The 21,706-nt window shown below is 45.6% G+C and overlaps 1 protein-coding gene across 2 annotated transcripts; it reads left to right on the top strand.

The window, feature by feature from the left end:
* The first annotated feature begins 58 nt into the window (after positions 1-58).
* On the top strand, positions 59-20,517 carry TYSND1 (trypsin like peroxisomal matrix peptidase 1). 2 transcript variants are annotated; one of them, XM_066600564.1, is made up of 5 exons: positions 59-1,514; positions 5,641-5,771; positions 17,929-18,114; positions 19,228-19,395; positions 20,216-20,331. In XM_066600564.1, the coding sequence occupies exons 1-4, from the start codon at positions 280-282 to the stop codon at positions 19,356-19,358; spliced, it is 1,683 nt and encodes a 560-aa protein (XP_066456661.1). In that variant the 5' UTR covers positions 59-279; the 3' UTR covers positions 19,359-19,395; positions 20,216-20,331. The 2 variants fall into 2 exon arrangements, with proteins under 2 accessions (XP_066456661.1, XP_066456660.1); XM_066600563.1 differs by lacking the exon at positions 19,228-19,395 and having other exon boundaries at positions 20,216-20,517.
* The last annotated feature ends 1,189 nt before the right edge of the window (positions 20,518-21,706 follow it).

The following is a 21,706-nucleotide window of genomic DNA, read 5'->3' on the forward strand; positions in this document are numbered from 1 at the left end:
ACATGAAGCAACCAATGAATAGGAACAGGAACCCAGTGTTAGTGGCCAGCCATTCACAGCCTGATTCTGCATAGAGTGCTTCCTGGTCAGGCTGCTCGCTGTGTACTTTGTATCTGATGGCTTCATACTTTTCCCCAGACATGTTGCCTGATCTTAGGGATCAATCAGAAATGCTGATGGGCCGGGGTAAGAACAGCAGATGGGCATCCTAGATCTGGATGTGCTGAGCCTTCAGGTCTCTGCTATTCCATTATTGCACCTGTAGATGCTTTGGCTGTGATGAAGCCCCAGCTGGCTCAGGCACAGTCCGCTAGTTGTGTTATAACCGTCTCCCAGCCACGATTAATAGTCCCTAGTGCCCAAAACAAAAAGCACACTCCAGAAAGTGACAAGAAGCCCTTGTATCATCCCGCTTCTAATGCCGAGTGTGATGGGCAGTGGAGCTGTAGCGGAGTGATCTTAGATAGAAATTCCGGAATTGTTATTTGTCAAGCTGCGGTATTTTTTCCTTTCCTGAAAGAAAGCAAAACTTCCTTTGCTAGTCCGGACTGTACTGTGTTTTTTGCAAATGACTTGCCATCAGATGTACTGATTCAAGTGGAATGCGCCAATCCGGCTCAGGAAAATGCAACGTATGGTAGTCAAGTCCATAATTTTGGACTGGAACGGAGTTCTGCACTTGGACTTGTCCCCATGTCCAAGTCAAAAAGTGGACAGATACAAGTTCAAGCACAACTCCTTATGCTTCTGCCTTGTAGAGATTTCCAAAAAGCATTTTCGAAACTGTTTAAGAAAGAAGACGGTTGGGTGTTTTCCAGTGAAGAAGAGAAGAATGAATATGGCAAGTTTCAGGAGGATCTAGCTTATCTTCATTGGTTTGCAATTTTGAAGCTCCAAAATCCTCTGCTGAACACTCCTAAAATGGGCATCATGGATTCCTCCCAGCTGGTAAAAGGCAGTACCGTATATGCTTGTGGCTCTCCATTTGGCTCATTTTACACAGACATCTTTCTAAATACCATAACTAAAGGTGTTCTAAGTAATACAGCTGGGGACAGAAATGTTGTACTGCTGACTGATGCCCGCTGTTTGCCAGGCTGTGAAGGCGGCGGCATATTTATGTATGAAGATGGTCTTTTACATTTGATTGGCATCATAGTGGCCCCTCTTTGCTGGAAGACAAACGAATGGGTGGGATTGACTGTGGCTTGCTCTCTTACCCATATTCTTGACAACATCAGTAAAGTTCTTCAAAGGACAGGCATTGCTTTCAAAAATGACCTGAGAACTTTGCAGCCAGTAGATCACAGTATGTTGAAGGAAGTGGGCTCAGGATCAGTAGAGCATCTAATGGCATCAGTAGTTATAGTGGACTCAGGCCAAGCCTGGGGGTCTGGAGTTTTGTTGAGCCCAAAATTAGTACTAACATGCCGACATGTCATTAGGAATTCACTCAAAGTATCTGTAAAGATCTACCATCCTAAAATTCCAACTGGGCACCCAATATATGAAAGGTATGTAACCATTTGAGTATGTTCAAGCATATATGCTGTGTTCTTTCCCACCATTGATCTGCATGGATCCGCAGCATTTTACAATGCAGCCAAGTGAAAAACCCATCAAGAAATCTCATCGACACTCAAAGGATAAGTCTGAAGGAAAAATCTGTAGAGTAAAAATTGACCTGTAGTCAATCTGCACCAAAATCTATACATGAAATTGGATTCTGCTGCAGGTTTGTTATGGATTTTTCCATTGTGGTCAATGTGTCCCATATATTCCTACCCTTAGGCTGGATTCACACGAGCATGGTTGGTTTACAATGCCTCAGTTCACATGGGTGTATTCCCGGGCGGCCAAGATAGCGCTTTTACGCCACTGGCTGCATAGACTCCTATGGGAGCCTATGACAGCTGCCAGAAAGGGAGGTGGGAGGGAGTTTAGCAGCGTGACTGCTAAACTCCCACCCCCTTCCCTGCTCCTCTCCGCCCCTTGCTGGCTGTTTGCAATAGGGCGGGAGCCAGTTGCTAAGCTCCCGCCCTGTCTTGTCCCCTCCCATTGCTGGCTGCCGACAAGGGGTGGAAAGGGGGAGGTAGCTTAAAGGGGTTGTCTCACGGCAAACCTCAAAATTTTACCTTTCCCCATTCCCCCTGTCAACCCCTGGCATAAAATAGCAAAGTAAAGCGGTTTTTAAGCCGCTTGCTACTTACCGATCCGACGAAATAAGGACTTTAAAAAAATCTTCTCCCAAGATGGCCGCCGGTCCTTTCCCAGGGATGCACTGCGGTTTTCTCCCATGGTGCACCGTGGGCTCTGTGCGTTCCATTGCCGATTCCAGCCTCCTGATTGGCTGGAATCGGCACACGTGACGGGGCTGAGCTACACGATGACGCGTAGAAGGGGGCGGAGCCAGAACGCTGCTCGTGCCTGGACCGAGCAGAAGGGGAGAAGACCGCACAGTGCAAGTGCGTCTAAAAAAGCAAGAAGACATCAGAATTAAACGGATCCATGGCGACGGGGACGCCAGCAACGGAGCAGGTAAGTGAATAACTTCTGTATGGCTCATATTTAATGCACGATGTACATTACAAAGTGCATTAATATGGCCATACAGAAGTGCATAACCCCACTTGCTGCCGCGAGACCACCCCTTTAGCTGACTAGCTCCCGCCCCGTCCCACCCCCTTCCCTTGCAAAGAGCTGGCGAGGTGGAGGAAAGGGGGAGACAGCTTAGCACAGCTAAAGTGCCTGCCCCCACCCGATGGCATTGCGGGCTCTGTGTATATGTGCCGGGCCCATGCCAACTGAATAGGTACACAAACGTTAGACTTGTGCACCCATTCACGTGTTTTTACGTAGTCGGGCGAACGTAAAAACACATACGCCCATATGAATCCAGCCTCACAGTGCTGAAAACAAACCAATGGCTCCTTCACTCAGGTGTATTTGTTCACATAATATTTGCGTGCAATTGCAGAAAATATAGGAACTGTTTTATTTTGTGCCATTTGCGCACTAAAGATACCCATGAAAGTCTATGGGGAGTGCGCAATGTGAACACAAATCTGCAATACGCTGTGCAATTCCATGATGCAAAGTACATAGGTGGACCTCATTGGGCTAAATAGCCATTTAAATAAGGGCGGGGGAGCATGTGAACAGGCCCTGCGTGTGCAAAAAGTACAGTATAATGAGCAGGCATGCGTGAAATTCAACCTAATTTATAGTGCAAATAGGTTTACGTGAAGGAGCCCTAAAGAGGGAGAGCCATATGAGCTATCTGCATACAGTAGTGCTTACAGAAGGGAAACAGTCCCATTCAGTTGGAAATTTGCAGTTGGTCATCTTGAGGCCCTTTTACACGGGCCAATAAATCGATCAGTGTAAATGCCCTGACTAAACGACAAATGAGAATTTGTTCGCTTCTCATTCGTCATTCAGTTTCTGCATGCAGATCGGCCCGTGTAAACAGGCAGTTGTTGATTTATGACCGACTGCCTGTTTACTGTGAATGGAGGCATGCGGCTGGAACGATCTCCATCTTCACTAGAGATGATTGTTCCTATGTAAAAGCAAATGAACGATCAACACTGCGATGATTTGTTGGGCCTCTGCACCCGATAAGTCATCCAGTGTAAAAGGGCCCTACGGACATCAGTAAGTAACTTTATTGCAGAGAAAGACGAATGCTTAAAAGGAATGTATGATCAGAAAATGACAATTATTTATCAATTTTTGTATAATACACATTTTTTATTTCTATGTGATTATCCTTTTGTAAAATACATCTTTACAGTGACCCAAAATTCTGTCCCTGGACTGTAGGGTGGAGGGGGATAAATTGCGTGTAGAAGATATTCTCAGACGTCTCTCCCTTCCACCAGTTCTGGGTGTGTTTTTTCCAGTGGCCAAGATAGTGACCACCATTTTCGAACTATACTGTGATTGGGCAGTGCTGATCACGTGAGCAGCTGTGACCATTCACAGTCAGGTATAGTTTATTGGTAGACCTAACACTGCGAATAGGTAGCCTAAAAAATCACTCAGAACTGGTGAAAAAGAGAGACCACCAAGAAGATCATCTACAGGTAATATACCCTCTTCAGCCTCCGGTCCAAGACAGATTTGTATCCCGAAACCGAAGACTCACTTTAACTATTCCAGCTCAGCAAGTTTCGACAGTTTTATATGATGCATAGCAAGCTCAACGCTATACACACAGACAAGGCTCAATAAGTATTCTCCTGTTACTCCATTCCTAATGCATACTAATAATATATATGAACTGCTGGGACTTCTGGTACCAAATTTGTTTTGGTAGAATGAAGCTGAGACTTGTAGTACAAATTTCATCAGTTTCTCCCCAAACCATCCATGCATGATTGTCAGATTTCATGTAGTCATAAGATATTCATAATTTACGTTTATTGAATTGGCGCATTTGGTGACTTTGTGTACATTTGAAACAATGGCTAGTAACCAGGAGTTATTCTATACCGCGGGGGCCCGCCGTGGACACCATTCTTGTGGTAATGTTTTTATATGTCCTTTTATGGTGATTAAATTCTCATTGCATCCTATAAGGGCGCCCACCCACTGGTGATTTTTTTTTCCTTTGCGTTTTGCGTTTTTTCTCAAGAGCAATTAGTATTGAATGTGTTCCTGTCCACTGGCGTTTTTTTTTTCGGTCCGTTGCAATTTTTAACATAGGAACTGTCAGTTGCATATGGGTCCTTATTTTTCTCTTAATGCACCGATGAATGTCAATGAAAATTAACGGAAAAGGCGCGAAAATGCCGCGGAAAACGCTGCATTTTTCACGCACGAAAATCGCAAACGCCAGTGGGTGGGCGCCCTTAGGCTGTGTCTTGGGTTTGCCTGGAGAGACGTCATCTTGTTTTCATTTCTTTTATATGCGAGGAAGCCACACTGACATGCACTTGGCAATTCCAAGTATTTGGTGGTGAGCTACTCCCATATATCTCTTTAAAAAAAATCACAGAAAACAGCCATATACTTACTGATATACTGATACACCACTTATCTCTCAACATGCAGCCAGCCAGACTGCTAAGTGGAGGAGCAAGTGACACATATGAAGGACACTGATGAGGCAGGCACTAGCAAACCCTACTTATATTATCTTTTTATATTTATATCTTTAAATTAACCAACTAATTATTTTGTCCCTTTCATTGATTGTGGTGGAGCCGATTATTTGGTATTTGGTGCCAAATGATTTTCAACAACCAAGATCAACCAACTTCTTAGGGCACTTCCACCTATGTGACTAGATCTCCATGAGACTTCCATTGTTTGGCTCCATCCTCGAAGCCAAACAATGAAAATACTGGAAGCACTGGATCCGGCATAGAGTATAATGGGGTCTGTTGAGCTTCTGGCAAGCCAGCTAAAGATCTCCCGAATGAAATTGAAAAGCATGCTCAGCTATTTTATCTGGAAGTTCTTGCTGAGTCTGTGCCAAAGGTTCTGAACTTAGTCTCCAACATAGAGGTGAAAATGGCCTAATGATCGGGTCACATTCGCCCATGGTAATTATTCACCCTGCTATACATTTATGTGTTTGCTTTAATAATCAAGTACTCTATAATTTGACATCTTGTTAATTCATATTTCCAGGTACCGGGCTATCACAGGTCGAGTTTTGTTTGCTACTCAAGCATTTTCTCCTTATGACATAGCTGTGGTGGAACTGGAAGAAACTATACGTGATGTTCCTGAACTAGTCTTGGCATCTGAATACTTTACAGGTTTGATACTATTTAAAGTACATTAGACCAACTGAAGGAACCAGTATTGCCCTTTGTATTCGGATAGAATAGGTACACCATTGTAAATTTGGTTAGCTTGCATACAAGTAGCCATTTTTATAAGAGGTCTCAGGATAGGCCATAAATGTTTGATCAGTAGAAGTCTGACATTTTGAGATCTTCTCATAAGTATAATAAAGGTGATAATCGTGTCCCCTTAATGATTCACACTACCACAGTGGGTCATACTTATTCTAGTGAATGGGACAAGCTCATTAGCAGCCACAGCCACCCATTAGGACGAGTCACTGTACTTGTGTAAACAATGAAGAATGAGTAGCATGGGATGATGGTGGTCAATCACCTAACCATCAAACATTAATGGCCGATCCTGAGGATAGGCCATCAATGTTTAAAGTGGTTTTACCATCTTATACATTTATGATATATTCACCGGATAGGTGTGATGCATATTTATCAGTCATTCATGACATATTCACTCAATATGCCATAAATGTCTGACCATACCTGCCTCAAGACTGGAGTTACCTCAATCCCATCCCAGCTGGTCTGGTGGCCACTGGCTACCATATCCAGGTTGTGACAGAATGCAGAGCTGGCTAGAATTACAGAAATATCCAAGTTAGCTGTACTACTCTATTCCTGAAATTCCTATAGATGCATCTCTGGTGTTATCAAACTTATGCAGAACAGCCATCTATATATATATATATATATATATATATATATATATATATATATATATATATATATATATATATATATATATATATATATATATATATATATATGAAAGCCCTTACTCACTGACTGACTGACTTGCCACTAATTCTTTAACTTCCCAAGCAGCCCTGGTGCTGCTGCCATTTTTTATTTTGGTTCCTGCCCGGGTTTTTTTTTGGGGGGGGGGGGAGGGTCATCCTTGCTGCAGAATCTTTACGGAGTTTTGGAAACGATCCTCTTTTAGATAAATTGAATTTTTCTTTGTGTGTTACACGTCAGGCTTGGAATACATTTTTTTTTTTTAGATTTAAACTTAAAGGGGTTGTCCCGCGGCAGCAAGTGGGTCTATACACTTCTGTATGGCCATATTAATGCACTTTGTAATATACATTGTGCATTAATTATGAGCCATACAGAAGTTATAAGAAGTTTTTTACTTACCTGCTCCGTTGCTGGCGTCCTCGTCTCCATGGTGCCGACTAATTTTCGCCCTCCGATGGCCAAATTAGCCGCGCTTGCGCAGTCCGGGTCTTCTGCTTTCTTCTATGGAGCCTTTCGTGCAGGATGCCGTCTCCGTGTAGCTCCGCCCCGTCACGTGCCGATTCCAGCCAATCAGGAGGCTGGAATCGGCAATGGACCGCACAGAAGAGCTGCGGTCCACGGAGGCAGAGGATCCCGGCGGCCATCTTCACAGGTAAGTATAGAAGTCACCGGAGCGCGGGGATTAAGGTAAGCGCTCCGGTGAGCTTTCTGTACGTCCCTGCATCGGGGTTGTCTCGCGCCGAACGGGGGGGGGGGGTTGAAAAAAAAAAAAAACCCGTTTCGGCGCGGGACAACCCCTTTAATAAACGCTACATTTTAGAGTTGATAAGAATCCTGACAGTGAAAAAAACTTGTAGACATCCAGTTGATTCTTCTGCTGTGAATTGACATTTGGAGGCTTGGGCTCAAAGAGAGGTGTCTATTAGAGTTAGGAACCCGTCTAAATGCAATGGTCATCTGGATGTGGCAGATGGGCCCACATGTTTTGGTTAAAATATATGCTAACAACCTTTCATTTTTATGTGGTTAGTAGAGATGAGCGAACACCAAAATGTTCGGGTGTTCGTTATTCGGAACGAACTTCCCGCGATGCTCGAGGGTTCGTTTCGAACAACGAACCCCATTGAAGTCAATGGGCGACCAGAGCATTTTTGTATTTCGCCGATGCTCGCTAAGGTTTTCATGTGTGAAAATCTGGGCAATTCAAGAAAGTGATGGGAATGACACAGAAACGGATAGGGCAGGCGAGGGGCTACATGTTGGGCTGCATCTCAAGTTCACAGGTCCCACTATTAAGCCACAATACCGGCAAGAGTGGCCCCCCCCCCCCCTCCCAACAACTTTTACTTCTGAAAAGCCCTCATTAGCATGGCATACCTTTGCTAAGCACCACTCTACCTCCAACAAAGCACAATCACTGCCTGGATGACACTCCACTGACACTTCTCCTGGGTTACATGCTGCCCAACCGCACCCCCTCCCCCCCACAGCGCACACCAAAGTGTCCCTGGGCAGCCTTCAGCTGCCCTCATGCCACACCACGCTCATGTCTATTTAGAATTGCGTCTGCCATGACGAGGGACCGCAGGCACACACTGCAGAGGTTGGCACGGCTAGGCAGCGACCCTCTTTAAAAGTGGCGGAGCGATAGCCCACAATGCTGTACAGAAGCAATGAGAAATAGAATCCTGTGCCACCGCCATCAGGAGCTGCACACGTGGGCATAGCAATGGGGAACCTATGTGCCACACACTATTCATTCTGTCAAGGTGTCTGCATGCCCCAGTCAGACCGGGCTTTTTAATTCATAGACACAGGCAGGTACAACTCCCTATTGTGAAGTCCCTGTCGACCGACAGCATGGGTGGCTCCCTGGAACCCACCGGCGGTACACAGAAATATCCCATTGCATTGCCCAACACAGCTGAGGTAGTAATGTCGTGCTTAATGCAGGTGGGCTTCGGCCCACACTGCATGCCCCAGTCTGACTGGGGTTCTTTATAAGTGTACAGATGTAGTAAAAACTCCGTGTGCACCTACAGCATGGGTGGGTGCCAGGAAGCCACCGGCGGTACATAGAAATATCCCATTGCATTGCCCAACACAGCTGAGGTAGTAATGTCGTGCGTAATACAGGTGGGCTTCGGCCCACACTGCATGCCCCAGTCTGACCGGGGTTCTTTACAAGTGGACACATGTAGGTTAAACTCCCTGTGGACCCACTGCCTGGGTGGGTGCCAGGAAGCCACCGGCGGTACATAGAAATATCCCATTGCATTGCCCAACACAGCTGAGGTAACGTCCGCTGTAATGCAGGTGGGCTAAAAATTAATTTGATTACACTGTAGGCGAGGGCCCACAAAAATTGCTGTATCAACAGTACTAATGTACATCCCAAAAATTGGCCATGGCCAGCCAAGAGGGCAGGTGAAACCCATTAACCGCTTTGGTTAATGTGGCTTAAGTGGTAACTAGGCCTGGAAGCAGCCCAGTGTAACGAAAAATTGGTTCAAGTTAAAGTTCCAACGCTTTTAAGCGCATTGAAACTTATAAAAATTGTTCAGAAAAATTATTTGAGTGAGCCTTGTGGCCCTAAGAAAAATTGCCCGTTCAGCGTGATTACGTGAGGTTTCAGGAGGAGGAGCAGGAGGAGGAGGAGGAATATTAGACACAGATTGATGAAGCAGAAATGTCCCCGTTTTGGATGGTGAGAGAGAACGTAGCTTCCATCCGCGGGTGCAGCCTACGTATTGCTTACGTATCGCTGCTGTCCGCTGGTGGAGAACAGAAGTCTGGCGAAATCCAGCCTTTGTTCATCTTGATGAGTGTTAGCCTGTCGGCACTGTCGGTTGACAAGTGGCTACGCTTATCTGTGATGATTCCCCCAGCCGCACTAAACACCCTCTCCGACAAGACGCTAGCCGCAGGACAAGCAAGCACCTCCAGGGCATACAGCGCTAGTTCAGGCCACGTGTCCAGCTTCGACACCCAGTAGTTGTAGGGGGCAGAGGCGTCACCAAGGATGGTCGTGCGATCCGCTACGTACTCCCTCACCATCCTTTTACAGTGCTCCCGCCGACTCAGCCGTAACTGGGGAGCGGTGACACAGTCTTGGTGGGGAGCCATAAAGCTGGCCAGGCCCTTAAAGACTGTTGCACTGCCTGGGATGTACATGCTGCTCGATCTACGCACATGCCCTGCTACCTTGCCCTCGGTACTGCGCCTTCTGCCACTAGCGCTGTCGGCTGGGAATTTTACCATCAGCTTGTCCGCAAGGGTCCTGTGGTATAGCAACACTCTCGAACCCCTTTCCTCTTCGGGAATCAGAGTGGGCAGGTTCTCCTTATACCGTGGATCGAGCAGTGTGTACACCCAGTAATCCGTCGTGGCCAGAATGCGTGCAACGCGAGGGTCACGAGAAAGGCATCCTAACATGAAGTCAGCCATGTGTGCCAGGGTACCTGTACGCAACACATGGCTGTCGTCACTAGGAAGATCACTTTCAGGATCCTCCTCCTCCTCCTCCTCCTCCTCCTCCTCCTCAGGCCATACACGCTGAAAGGATGACAGGCAATCAGCCGGTGTACCGTCAGCAGCGGCCCAAGCTGTCTCTTCCCCCTCCTCCTCATCCTCCTCATGCTCCTCCTCCTCCTGTACGCGCTGAGAAATAGACAGGAGGGTGCCCTGACTATCCAGCGGCATACTGTCTTCCCCCGCCCCCGTTTCCGAGCGCAAAGCAGCTGCCTTTATGGTTTGCAGGGAATTTCTCAAGATGCATAGCAGAGGAATGGTGACGCTAATGATTGTAGCATCGCCGCTCACCACCTGGGTAGACTCCTCAAAATTACCAAGGACATGGCAGATGTCTGCCAACCAGGCCCACTCTTCTGAAAGGAATTGAGGAGGCTGACTCCCACTGCGCCGCCCATGTTGGAGTTGGTATTCGACTATAGCTCTACGTTGTTCATAGAGCCTGGCCAACATGTGGAGCGTAGAGTTCCACCGTGTGGGCACGTCGCACAGCAGTCGGTGCACTGGCAGCTTAAAGTGATGTTGCAGGGTGGCAGCGTCCGTGTGGGACTTGCGAAAATGTGCACAGAGCCGGCGCGCCTTTACGAGCAGGTCTGACAAGCGTGGGTAGCTTTTCAGAAAGCGCTGAACCACCAAATTAAAGACGTGGGCCAGGCATGGCACGTGCGGGAGGCTGCCGAGCTGCAGAGCCGCCACCAGGTTACGGCCGTTGTCACACACGACCATGCCCGGTTGGAGGCTCAGCGGTGCAAGCCAGCGGTCGGTCTGCTGTGTCAGACCCTGCAGCAGTTCGTGGGCCGTGTGCCTCTTATCGCCTAAGCTGAGTAGTTTCAGCACGGCCTGCTGACGCTTGCCCCCCGCTGTGCTGCCACACCGCGCGACACCGACTGCTGGCGACATGCTGCTGCTAACACATCTTGATTGCGAGACAGAGGAGGAGGAGGAGGAGGAGGGTGTTTTAGTGGAGGAAGCATACACCTCCGCAGATACCACCACCGAGCTGGGGCCCGCAATTCTGGGGGTGGGTAGGACGTGAGCGGTCCCAGGCTCTGACTCTGTCCCAGCCTCCACTAAATTCACCCAATGTGCCGTCAGGGAGATGTAGTGGCCCTGCCCGCCTGTGCTTGTCCACGTGTTCGTAGTTAAGTGGACCGTGGCAGTAACCGCGTTGGTGAGGGCGCGTACAATGTTGCGGGAGACGTGGTCGTGCAGGGCTGGGACGGCACATCAGGAAAAGTAGTGGCGACTGGGAACTGAGTAGCGCGGGGCCGCCGCCTCCATGATACTTTTGAAGGACTCCGTTTCCACAACCCTATACGGCAGCATCTCAAGGCTGATGAATTTTGCTATGCGGACGGTTAACGTTTGAGCGTGCGGGTGCGTGGCGGCGTACTTGCGCTTGCGCTCCAACAGTTGCGCAAGCGACGGCTGGACGGTGCGCTGAACTACACTGCTGGATGGGGCTGAGGACAGCGGAGGTGAGGGTGTGGGTGCAGGCCAGGAGACGGTAGTGCCTGTGTCCTGAGAGGGGGGTTGCATCTCAGTGGCAGGTTGGGGCACAGGGGGAGAGGCAGGGGTGCAAACCGGAGGCGCTGAACGGCCTTCGTCCCACCTTGCGGGGTGCTTGGCCATCATATGTCTGCGCATGGTGGTGGTGGTGAGGCAGTTGGTGTTGGCTCCCCGGCTGAGCTTTGCGCGACAAAGGTTGCACACCACTGTTCGTCGGTCGTCAGGCGTCTCTGTGAAAAACTGCCAGACCTTAGAGCACCTCGGCCTCTGCAGGGTGGCATGGCGCGAGGGGGCGCTTTGGGAAACACTTGGTGGATTATTCAGTCTGGCCCTGCCTCTACCCCTGGCCACCGCACTGCCTCTTGCAACCTGCCCTGCTGATGCCCTTGACTCCCCCTCTGAAGACCTGTCCTCCTGAGTAAGCGTTGCACACCAGGTGGGGTCAGTCACCTCATCGTCCTGCTGCTCTTCCTCCGAATCCTCTGTGCGCTGCTCCCTCGGACTTACTGCCCTTACTACTACCTCATTGCAAGACAACTGTGTCTGATCGTCATCGTCCTCCTCACCCACAGAAAGTTGTTGAGACAGTTGGCGGAAGTCCTCAGCCTCTTCCCCCGGACCCCGGGAACTTTCGAATGGTTGGGCATCAGTGACGATAAACTCCTCTGGTGGGAGAGGAACCGCTGCTGCCCAATCTAAGCAGGGGCCCGAGAACAGTTCCTGGGAGTGCTCTAGCTCCTGAGCAGGTGTTATTGTAGTGGAGTGAGGAGGCTGGGAGGAAGGAGGAGCAGCAGACAGAGGATTCGGATTGGCAGCAGTGGACGGCGCAGAACTGCGGGTAGACAATAGGTTGCTCGAAGCACTTTCTGCCATCCAGGACAGGACCTGCTCACACTGCTCATTTTCTAATAACCGTCTCCCGCGTGGACCCATTAATTGGGCGATGAATGTGGGGACGCCAGAAACGTGCCTCTCTCCTAATCGCGCAGCAGTCGGCTGCGACACACCTGGATCAGGAGCTTGGCCTGTGCCCACACCCTGACTTGGCCCTCCGCGTCCTCGGCCGCGTCCACGTCCTCTAGGCCTACCCCTACCCCTCAGCATGCTGTATTACCAGTGATTTGATTTCACAGGCAGGAAATAAATTGGCGCAAGACTGCAGGCCAAATATAATTTTTTCCCTTTTTTGAAAACGAAAGGCCCCACTGCCTCTAGTGAATGAATAATCTAAGTTTAATAACTGTGCTGTGTCCCTGCTAATGTGTCACAGAACGTGAGGGTAGCAGAGTTATTAACTGTGGCAGAGCAGGTATTTTTTTTCCCAATTAAGGAAAGCAAATGGCGAAGCCAGGAGTAAAACGTAGCTGGGTGCGTATGATTTTTAAAGGTGTCACACGCAGCCGACACGTGTCCACCGCCCTTAGGACGGACAGAGGCCGGACAAATAGAATTGTTTTCCGTTTTTTGGCACCAAAAGGCAGCACTGCGTATATTCTATGAACATGAGAAGTTTAATAACTGTGCTGTGTCCCTGCTAATGTGTCACAGAACGTGAGGGTAGCAGAGTTATTAACTGTGGCAGAGCAGGTATTTTTTTTCCCAATTAAGGAAAGCAAATGGCGAAGCCAGGAGTAAAACGTAGCTGGGTGCGTATGATTTTTAAAGGTGTCACACGCAGCCGACACGTGTCCACCGCCCTTAGGACGGACAGAGGCCGGACAAATAGAATTATTTTCACTTGTTTTACAAGCAAAAGGCAGCACTGCGTATATTCAATGAATAATAACTGTGTTGTGGCCCTGCCTATACAATTCTTTCCCTGCAGTATCAATGGAGGGTGCAATGCTCTGCAGAAGCGATTTTGAGAAGCAAAAAAAAATGCAGCACAGCTAACAGCAGCCTGGACAGTACTGCACACGGATAAATATGGCCCTAGAAAGGACCGTTGAGGTTCTTGAAGGCTACACTCACTCCTAACACTCTCCCTGCCTATGCAGCACTTCTGTCCCTAATGCCAGGTGCAACGGTCTGCAGAGGCGATTTTGAGAAAAAAAAAATTGCCACTGCTAACAGCAGCCAACACACAGCTATCAGTGGCCCTAATAAGGACCTTTGGGGGGTCTTGAAGCCTACACTAACTACCAATTCTTTCCCTACAGCAGCTCCGGTACAAACAGCACTGTCCCTCATCTAAATCACACGGCATCTGAGGCGAGCCGCGGGAGGGGCCGACTTTTATGTTCGGGTGACACCTGATCTTCCCAGCCACTCACAGCAGGGGGGTGGTATAGGGCTTGAACGTCACAGGGGGAAGTTGTAATGCCTTCCCTGTCTTTCAATTGGCCAGAAAAGCGCGCAAACGTCTCAGGGAAGTAAGTGAAAATAACCAGAACACCGCATGGTGTTCGTTACGAATAACGAACATCCCGAACACCCTAATATTCGCACGAATATCAAGCTCGGAAGAACACGTTCGCTCATCTCTAGTGGTTAGTATATAGAATAGTTATGCACTTTTATTCAGATATTAAATGTATCAAGTGCTGAAGCATGTGTTTTTTCCAACTATATTAGTTGCAGCCATGCCTATGTGTGCCCACTCACTTGTAGAAAGTACGAAATGAATCAGTTTTTTGTTGCATTTTTTATTACAAGTTAAAGTTTGCGACTAAGCAAAAATGCAACGAAAAGTTTAATAACAGTTGTAACAATAGTAAAAACAACTAAAAGTAAAATAAAAACCTTTTCTAATCAAATAGTCTTGCCTACCCTAAAATGGTGCAGTAAAACCTTTCAGCTTGCCCTGCAAAAGAACAAGCACTCACACAACTCCATTAGGGAAAATTAAAAAAGTTATGGGTCTCAGAATGTGGCGACAGAAAGCTAATTTTTTTTTCAAGTTTCCCAATTCTTGCAAGTAGTAAAACATAAACGACTATAAATTTGATATTGCCGTAATAAGGATAAAGTGATCCTGTCATATTACCGCATTGTGAACACCGTAAAAACAAAAGCCAAAAAACTATTTGCATGATTTTCAGTTTAAGCCCATATGCTACATTAACCCCTTAATGACGCGCCTCTTTTATTTTCTCCATTTTCGTTCTTCCCTCCCCCTTTTAAAAAATCGTAACTCCTTTATTTATCCATCGCTCTAGCTGTATCAGGGCTTGTTTTTTGCGGGATGAGTTGTATTTTTCAATGGTGCTATTTAAAGTACCATATTTTAAAATTCTAAGTGGAGTAAAATGAAAAAAAAATACATTCCTCCATTTTTAACTGCGCCATGTTTCTACGGCGCACAAACTGCAACAAAAAGAACAAGATAGCTTTATTCTATGGGTCAGTACGATTACTACGATACCAAACTTATATAGTTTTTTTTGCTATAGTACTTGTATTTTTTTTCAAAGACATTTAATTTTTTAAAATTATTTTTCGCCACCGTCTTCTGCGCGCAATAACTTTTTTATTTTTTGTCGACGTAGTTGAGCAGGAGCTCATTCTTTGCGAGATGTCCTGTAGTTTACGCTAGTATCATTTCGGAATATATGGGACTTTTTGATCTCTTTTTATTGCATTTTTTTTCTGGGAAACAGGGTGACTGAAAAAGTGCATTTCTGGCGTTCTTCATTTTTTTTATTCACACGATGTTCACCGTACAGGGTAAATAATGGGCTACTTTTGATAGATTGGACTGTTACAGACATGGCGATACCAAATATGGATTTTTGTTTTATGATTTAGATTTTTTTATTATAGATATGGCATTATTATTATTTTTTTTACAATGAGTAAAAGTATATTGATCCGATTTTTACTTTTTTTTTTTTTTTTTTAAGCCCCCTAGGGGACCACAACTAGCGATGCTTTTCTTGCTCCTGCAGTATGATGTAATGCTATAGCATTACATCATACTGCAATCTGACAGGCAGTCTATGAAGCCACCCCACGAGGATGGCTTGATAGGCCCCAGGGCTTCTTGGCAGACTGCCTTTCAGGAGGACCCCGGCTGCCATGATACTCACTTGGCTCTCTGCAATCTCACTGCGGGTGGGGCCATGCGGGACCCCCAAACATTGTTCGGGGAATTTAAATGCCACTGTCAGAATTGACAGTGGCATTTAAAGGGTTAAAAGCCGCGATCGGCTGCGCAGCTGATTGCAGCTATTGCCCGCGGGTGTCAGCTATAATAAACAGCTGACGCCCACGCTGTATGAAGAGAGGTCACCCCGTGATCTCTCTTTTTACATACCTCGACGCTCCAGGACGTAAATGTACGTCATATAGTGGGAAGGGGTTAAAAGATACCATTAAATTATAACTACTCCTCCAAAAAACGCATTTATATAGCTATGTTGAAAGGCAGAGGTGTAACTTGAAGCTTCTGGGTCCCAATGTAAAATCTGTAACAGGTCCCCAAGTATAATGCTTTATTCATAGTACTGGGCTCCCTATATGGAGAAAAGAGGTCCTATGGGCCCCCTAGGCTCCTGGGCCCGGGTGCAACCGCATCCCCTATAGTTACACCAGTGTTGAAAGGGTTAAGTTCTGGAGAATCCCACTATTCTCAACGTATCTAGAACTAAGTGTAGACATGAGATGGAACTGCACTATAATTCAGTAATTGAATTTTTCTACAGCATTCCAGGCAAGAAGAACAATTGATGCAGTAAAATCTTATTCATGGCAGGTTACAATAGGGTTTAATTTACAATATGATGCAGTATATTTTAATCAGATTGAAATCTATGGGGACGCACTGTATTATTGGTGCAGTACACTTAATTTTCACAGCTGAGCTTTGTAACCTTTGCTCATTCAGAGAACTCTGTGTTCCAGCATTGCTCATCTATGCTGCCTGTGGTGTATCTGTTCAGCCAAAAATTTCATGCAGACATAATTGAATACAATGAGATGGGCAGAGAGAGCGGCTCTCAGATCAAGTCCTGCGAATTCATGTAAAACATTGACACATTGTTTAATCGGGGAATACTGGACCCTGAGCCTTCTGAAAAATCATAATTAGGATTAATACTTTGGAACAATCAGGAACGTAATACCTTTTATAGCTATTGTTTTTATTTCAATGTGTCTCCTTTGACTGAGGTTAGGAAGGGTATCGTTTCTCCTTAGGGAGAGCACCTAGAAGGTCCTCTGGGAAATATGCAAATGAAAAGATTGAATAATATCTCTACAGTGACACCTATTGGAAGGCAGCATTCCTGCAATTCAATGTCAGACTTTTTAACAAGCCTTGTAACAATGAGTGGGAATTGCAATCCAAAGACAGAGTCTTCTCTAGAAGGAAAACATAACCAGGCACAGACAGCTGTTTCATGTGGATGCACCAGCTAGCAAAGAAGACATTATCTGTCTTAGAATTTTCTTCTATATAGATCTATACAGATCACTAATAACTTTGATTGAAAGGTTTGCAGAGAAGATAAGCAACTTTTAAATGACCCTCTGGTTTCGGAACACAATTCTGTCCCAGGACCTGCAGTTGTTCTTTTCTGACACTCCTCCAATTTGTTGGGTTTGGGTTCTGTTTTAGGTCATCCAAGATGGCCAATGCAATCTTCAGACTACCTAATGTGCACAGTGCATTGGTAGTATTACATTACTAATGCACTATACCTGCTCTCTGATTGACCAGAGTTTCTTATATGAGCAGTACTGGACAATCAGAGAGCAGTGCACAGTGTGCAGTAGGTAAATAGAAAATTGCTGCATACATTTTGGATGGCCAAAACAGGGCCCAAAACCAATGGATCTGAAGGATGGCAGAGAAGAACTGCCGGTGATATACCCCCTCCTCCTCCAGTCCTGGGACAGAATTTTATTCCGAAACCATAAGGTCGCTTTATAGGGGTTTTCCAGGAAACACCCAACGGGATACATCAAGGTTGAAGCAGAAGAACTACTCCAACCTGTGTGTAGCTGCCAGTACTCATAATGGCAGGTGCAGCTCCCATTGAAATCAATGGGACCACTTGATAATCACTTTAAGTAGTTTCCACTAACAAATAGTTGCAAGAGCTGCCAGAAGCAAAACCTCTTCCAATGAGATTGTCCCAAGGGAGCTGTCAAGGTGGCATTATAATCCAAGGTTGTCCAAACTGGATGACTCTTTCAAATAACTACAAACAAGATAGTTTTTTAAATTTTTCATCTAAGCAAAACTAGATATATAGTAAGTACATTAAATAAAATGATGTAGCCTCCAGACTAATGCTGGTAGAAGTCTGACAACCCAAAAATGTATGTTTTGTATGTATACATGAAAGTTATTGGAAAACCTAATTCAGTATTTGCACAAATTTACCAGGAGAAGACGTCTACGTCGTAGGATTTGGAGCCCTTGGTGAAAAATGTGGTCCATCTGTCACATCGGGTGTGCTGTCAGCAGTGATTTCTGTGGATAGTGTCCCAGTTATGTTACAGACATCTTGTGCTGTGCATGGAGGATCTAGTGGAGGACCATTGTTTGCTGCTCAGTCTGGACAACTTCTAGGTAATGAATATCCCACCTATCTCATTGGTTCTAAGGTACTTATTGCATTGGTTGGCAAGTTATTCATGTGGGTACACGCTAGGGAAAAATAGAGTCCCTCCAACATAAAGTATAGCTATATATAAAGGCACTGTCCATTTCATATCACGTTTCACCGAAAATAAGACCCATCCTGAAAATAAGCCCGGTTTTTCAGATTTTCAGGAAGTCTTGAAATATAAGCCACACCCTGAAAATAAGCCCTAGTTACATTACTAAAAGAAAAGGAATACGTAGCAAGCTCGGTCCAGGTTGCTACTGCTGTTTTCCAGAGCTCTGGCGCGGTTCCCGCAGTCCTCGGCCAATCGTACAAGATCATTTCCTGGTTACGGGGTTCATAAATCTCGGCTCCATTAACGATAGCTGTGATTGTCTGAGCAGCGCTCAAAGAACCAATTAATGCAGTGCTCAAAGAACCAATCACGCTCGAAAAACTAATCACAGCCATCATTAATGGAGCCGGGATTTATGAATCCCATAACCAGGAAGTGATCCTGTACAGTTGAGGACTGCAGGAACCACGCCGAGGCTCTGCAAAGCAGCAGGAGGGACCTGCTACCCTGTTTCCCCGAAAATAAGACGCGTCTTATATTAATTTTTGCTCCCAAATATGCGCTACGTCTTATTTTCAGGGGGTGTCTTATTTCGCCGCGGCAAATCCGTCTGTGGCCGCTAATCCCTCAATTGGCCAGCTTTGTGGACGAAATTTCTCAGAAATCTCGTCCACATGGGACAGCAAATCTGTCACGGCAAAGCTGGGAGAAGCCGGTGTTGTGGTGCGGATTCACCGGCCACAGAAACGGAAAAGCGTGCAGCCAGGTTGCTTCAAAACAAGCGGCTGAGTGCCGTGGGTTTTGAAGCAGCGCTTTCCCGGCGGAAATCTTGCTGTTTATCGCTGTGGCCAAACTGCGAGATTTCCACTGAAAATACGCTCTGTGAGAACCCAGCCTTAAGAATCACACACAGGTTGCCTGACTCACACACAGAGCCATAAAAAAATAAGGGCTGTAAAGTAACGTACCTGTCTGCAGACAGACGTTCCTGTACCACTTGTAAGCAGGGATGGTATTGCAGCTTCCAGCCACCAGGGGGAGCTCATCACAGCAGACATGTACAGCAGGAACAGAACGTACAGTATGGACTTTTCCAGCCAGCAAGGGAAGCTCGCAACAGCACACTTGTACAGCACAGCAGGGACAGGATAACAGCAGGCTGTCTGCAGATCTACCTATACATCTGGAGGTAGGAGACAACGGGGATGGCAGCAGGGGACAGGCCTCTTGACTTGCCTGCACACTTTACTTTGCCTTACTATCAGGGGGTGCCTTATATTTGGGACTTCTGTAAATTTCATGGGGGTGCCTTATTTTCAGGGCTGCCTTATTTTCGGGGAAACGCAGTAGGTAAGTGAAATAAAACATCCCCGAAAATAAGACCTAGTACCTCTTATGGGGCAAAAAATAATATAAGACAATGACTTATTTTGGGGGAAACACGGTAGTAGTCCCGGCAGTGTCTTCCTCTGGCTTTCATACTAAAGCTTTTCTAGCTTTCCTTCAGAGGTCAGAGCAGTGCATTTCTCCCCAGTAGTCATATCAGCTTCTCCTTCCTCCACTAGTCACATTAGGACCCTCCTCACAGTTGTTACAGAAGCCTTCCCCTCCCAATAGGAGCTTCCCCATTCTCAAAGTAGTCACAACACCCTCATTACCTCAGTACTCAGTCTAGTGCCTCAGTCATATCAGTCTCTGCTTTCCACAGCAGTCAGAACAGGGATTCCCCCTTCCTCCAGTAGTCACAGCAGTCTTGCCTTTAGTGACTATAGGGCCATTTATTTCCCTTCCTATTTTAATCATAGCAGACTATTTCCATATTTATATCAGAATCTTGCCCCATATACTCATCTCAGCATGCTTTAACAAAGCACCATCTGCCAGCAGGAAGCTTCATCCTAGCAACCTATTCCCGGTTAGTGCATGAAGCTTCCTACAATTTAGACGGCAGCAATAGCATATTCAGTAAGAATAAATATGTTGTTTTATGTCTCTTTTTCTTGTTGTAGGTATTGTTGCAAGTAACACAAGGGATAACTGCACAGGCGCTACATATCCCCATTTAAATTTTAGCATCCCCATTACTATTGTCCAGGCTGCCATTCAAAGGTATAGGCAATATGGGGACTTACGAAGTTTTGGAGAACTTAACAAGGCAGAACATGCAATTCAAGATGTCTGGCGTCTACAAAGGTCACCCGGGAAAGTCTTTCAGAGCAAGCTCTAAATGCAAGTCGTTCAGCACTACATTGCATTAAAGGGAAGGTGTCATCAGAAAATGATCTATCATATAAATCATATTTAAAACAAATTTGTTAAGAAGTTTGGTGATTATTTTAATATTTTTGGTCACAAATGTATACTTTTGTAAAAATCCTAAAATACAGTATTTTTCACACTGACCTTAGAGACTAATAATGGTCTGATAGTTCCTGATCTGTAGAGAAAGCTTTTCAGCAGTCATTTCACTAACATCACAGGTATGTTTACACTGAGAGGTAACACCTATATGTAGATAAAACAGGATCCACCAATCACAATAGGTATAAAGGCCCATTTACACGGAGCGATGATTGCTCAAATGGCAGTTGGAGTGACAGCCTTGAGCGATCATTTTGCATAAACTATTAAGTAGCTACTCAGCTACTTAAGAGCAATTAAGTGTGCAAATGAAGCCTTTAGCTGAATGCCGTTAATAGCCGGAGCGCTCTTATCTGCATTCAGTTCTTTTGTTCTCCTGGGGGAAACAATGTCATCAGCACTCCCCGTGGAGAACTGCTGATAAGGCTGAAGGACAATTTTTAGGTTGGACTGTATTTAACGATCAGCTACCAGTGCACGAAAAGTTAAGCCTTAAGCTGCGACTATCTACTCCCCTTCTTGCACAATGACCTCTGCACAGGTCACAGAGCATGTCTAGAACACTCTCCCATACAAGTCAATGGGTCCATTTCCTGAACAACCCATAAATAATTTTACAATGAGAAAATTAAGACTGATTACAAAAATGTAATGTTTCTCTATCTAGTTTTAATCAATAAGAAAAAAAAAAAAAAAAAATGGTATAGTCTCTTTAATATTATCCAAATATACCATCTATATTCACATTTGCAACTTTTTAAAATCTTTTTGAAACATTTTACAGCTGTTTAAAATGCTGGAATCAGGTCTCAATCTTCACATCGAAAACCTTTTTTTTCGTCCGTGTGTAATATCAGTGGAATTAGAAAAACAGCTTGATCTTGTCTTTTATTAATTAGTCTAATTAAATTATTTATTTTGGTTTTTTTTTTTATGGACAATACAAAAAACTGTAAACTATTAGATTATATACTTTTTTTTTAAAGTTTTTTTTTTAGAATTATGTTCCTTAGATTAGTTCTGGCTGACTGCAGATGTTTATGTATTACACGAATAGCCTTTCATCTGAATGGTCATCATGTAATACTGCAGGGGAAATATAGTATATCTAGCTAATTAAGGCTTCCATTAGGCTAGGG

Source organism: Eleutherodactylus coqui, chromosome 4, assembly GCF_035609145.1.
Source record: "Eleutherodactylus coqui strain aEleCoq1 chromosome 4, aEleCoq1.hap1, whole genome shotgun sequence".
Lineage (NCBI taxonomy): Eukaryota > Metazoa > Chordata > Amphibia > Anura > Eleutherodactylidae > Eleutherodactylus > Eleutherodactylus coqui.

Bases quoted from the DNA above. Each gene is read 5' to 3' on its own strand.
- TYSND1 (XM_066600563.1), top strand. From the start codon at position 280: ATGAAGCCCCAGCTGGCTCAGGCACAGTCCGCTAGTTGTGTTATAACC. The intron at 5,772-17,928 runs GTTTGATACTAT...CAAATTTACCAG, and splicing joins GGCATCTGAATACTTTACAG to GAGAAGACGTCTACGTCGTA. The intron at 18,115-20,215 runs GTAATGAATATC...TTCTTGTTGTAG, and splicing joins TCAGTCTGGACAACTTCTAG to GTATTGTTGCAAGTAACACA.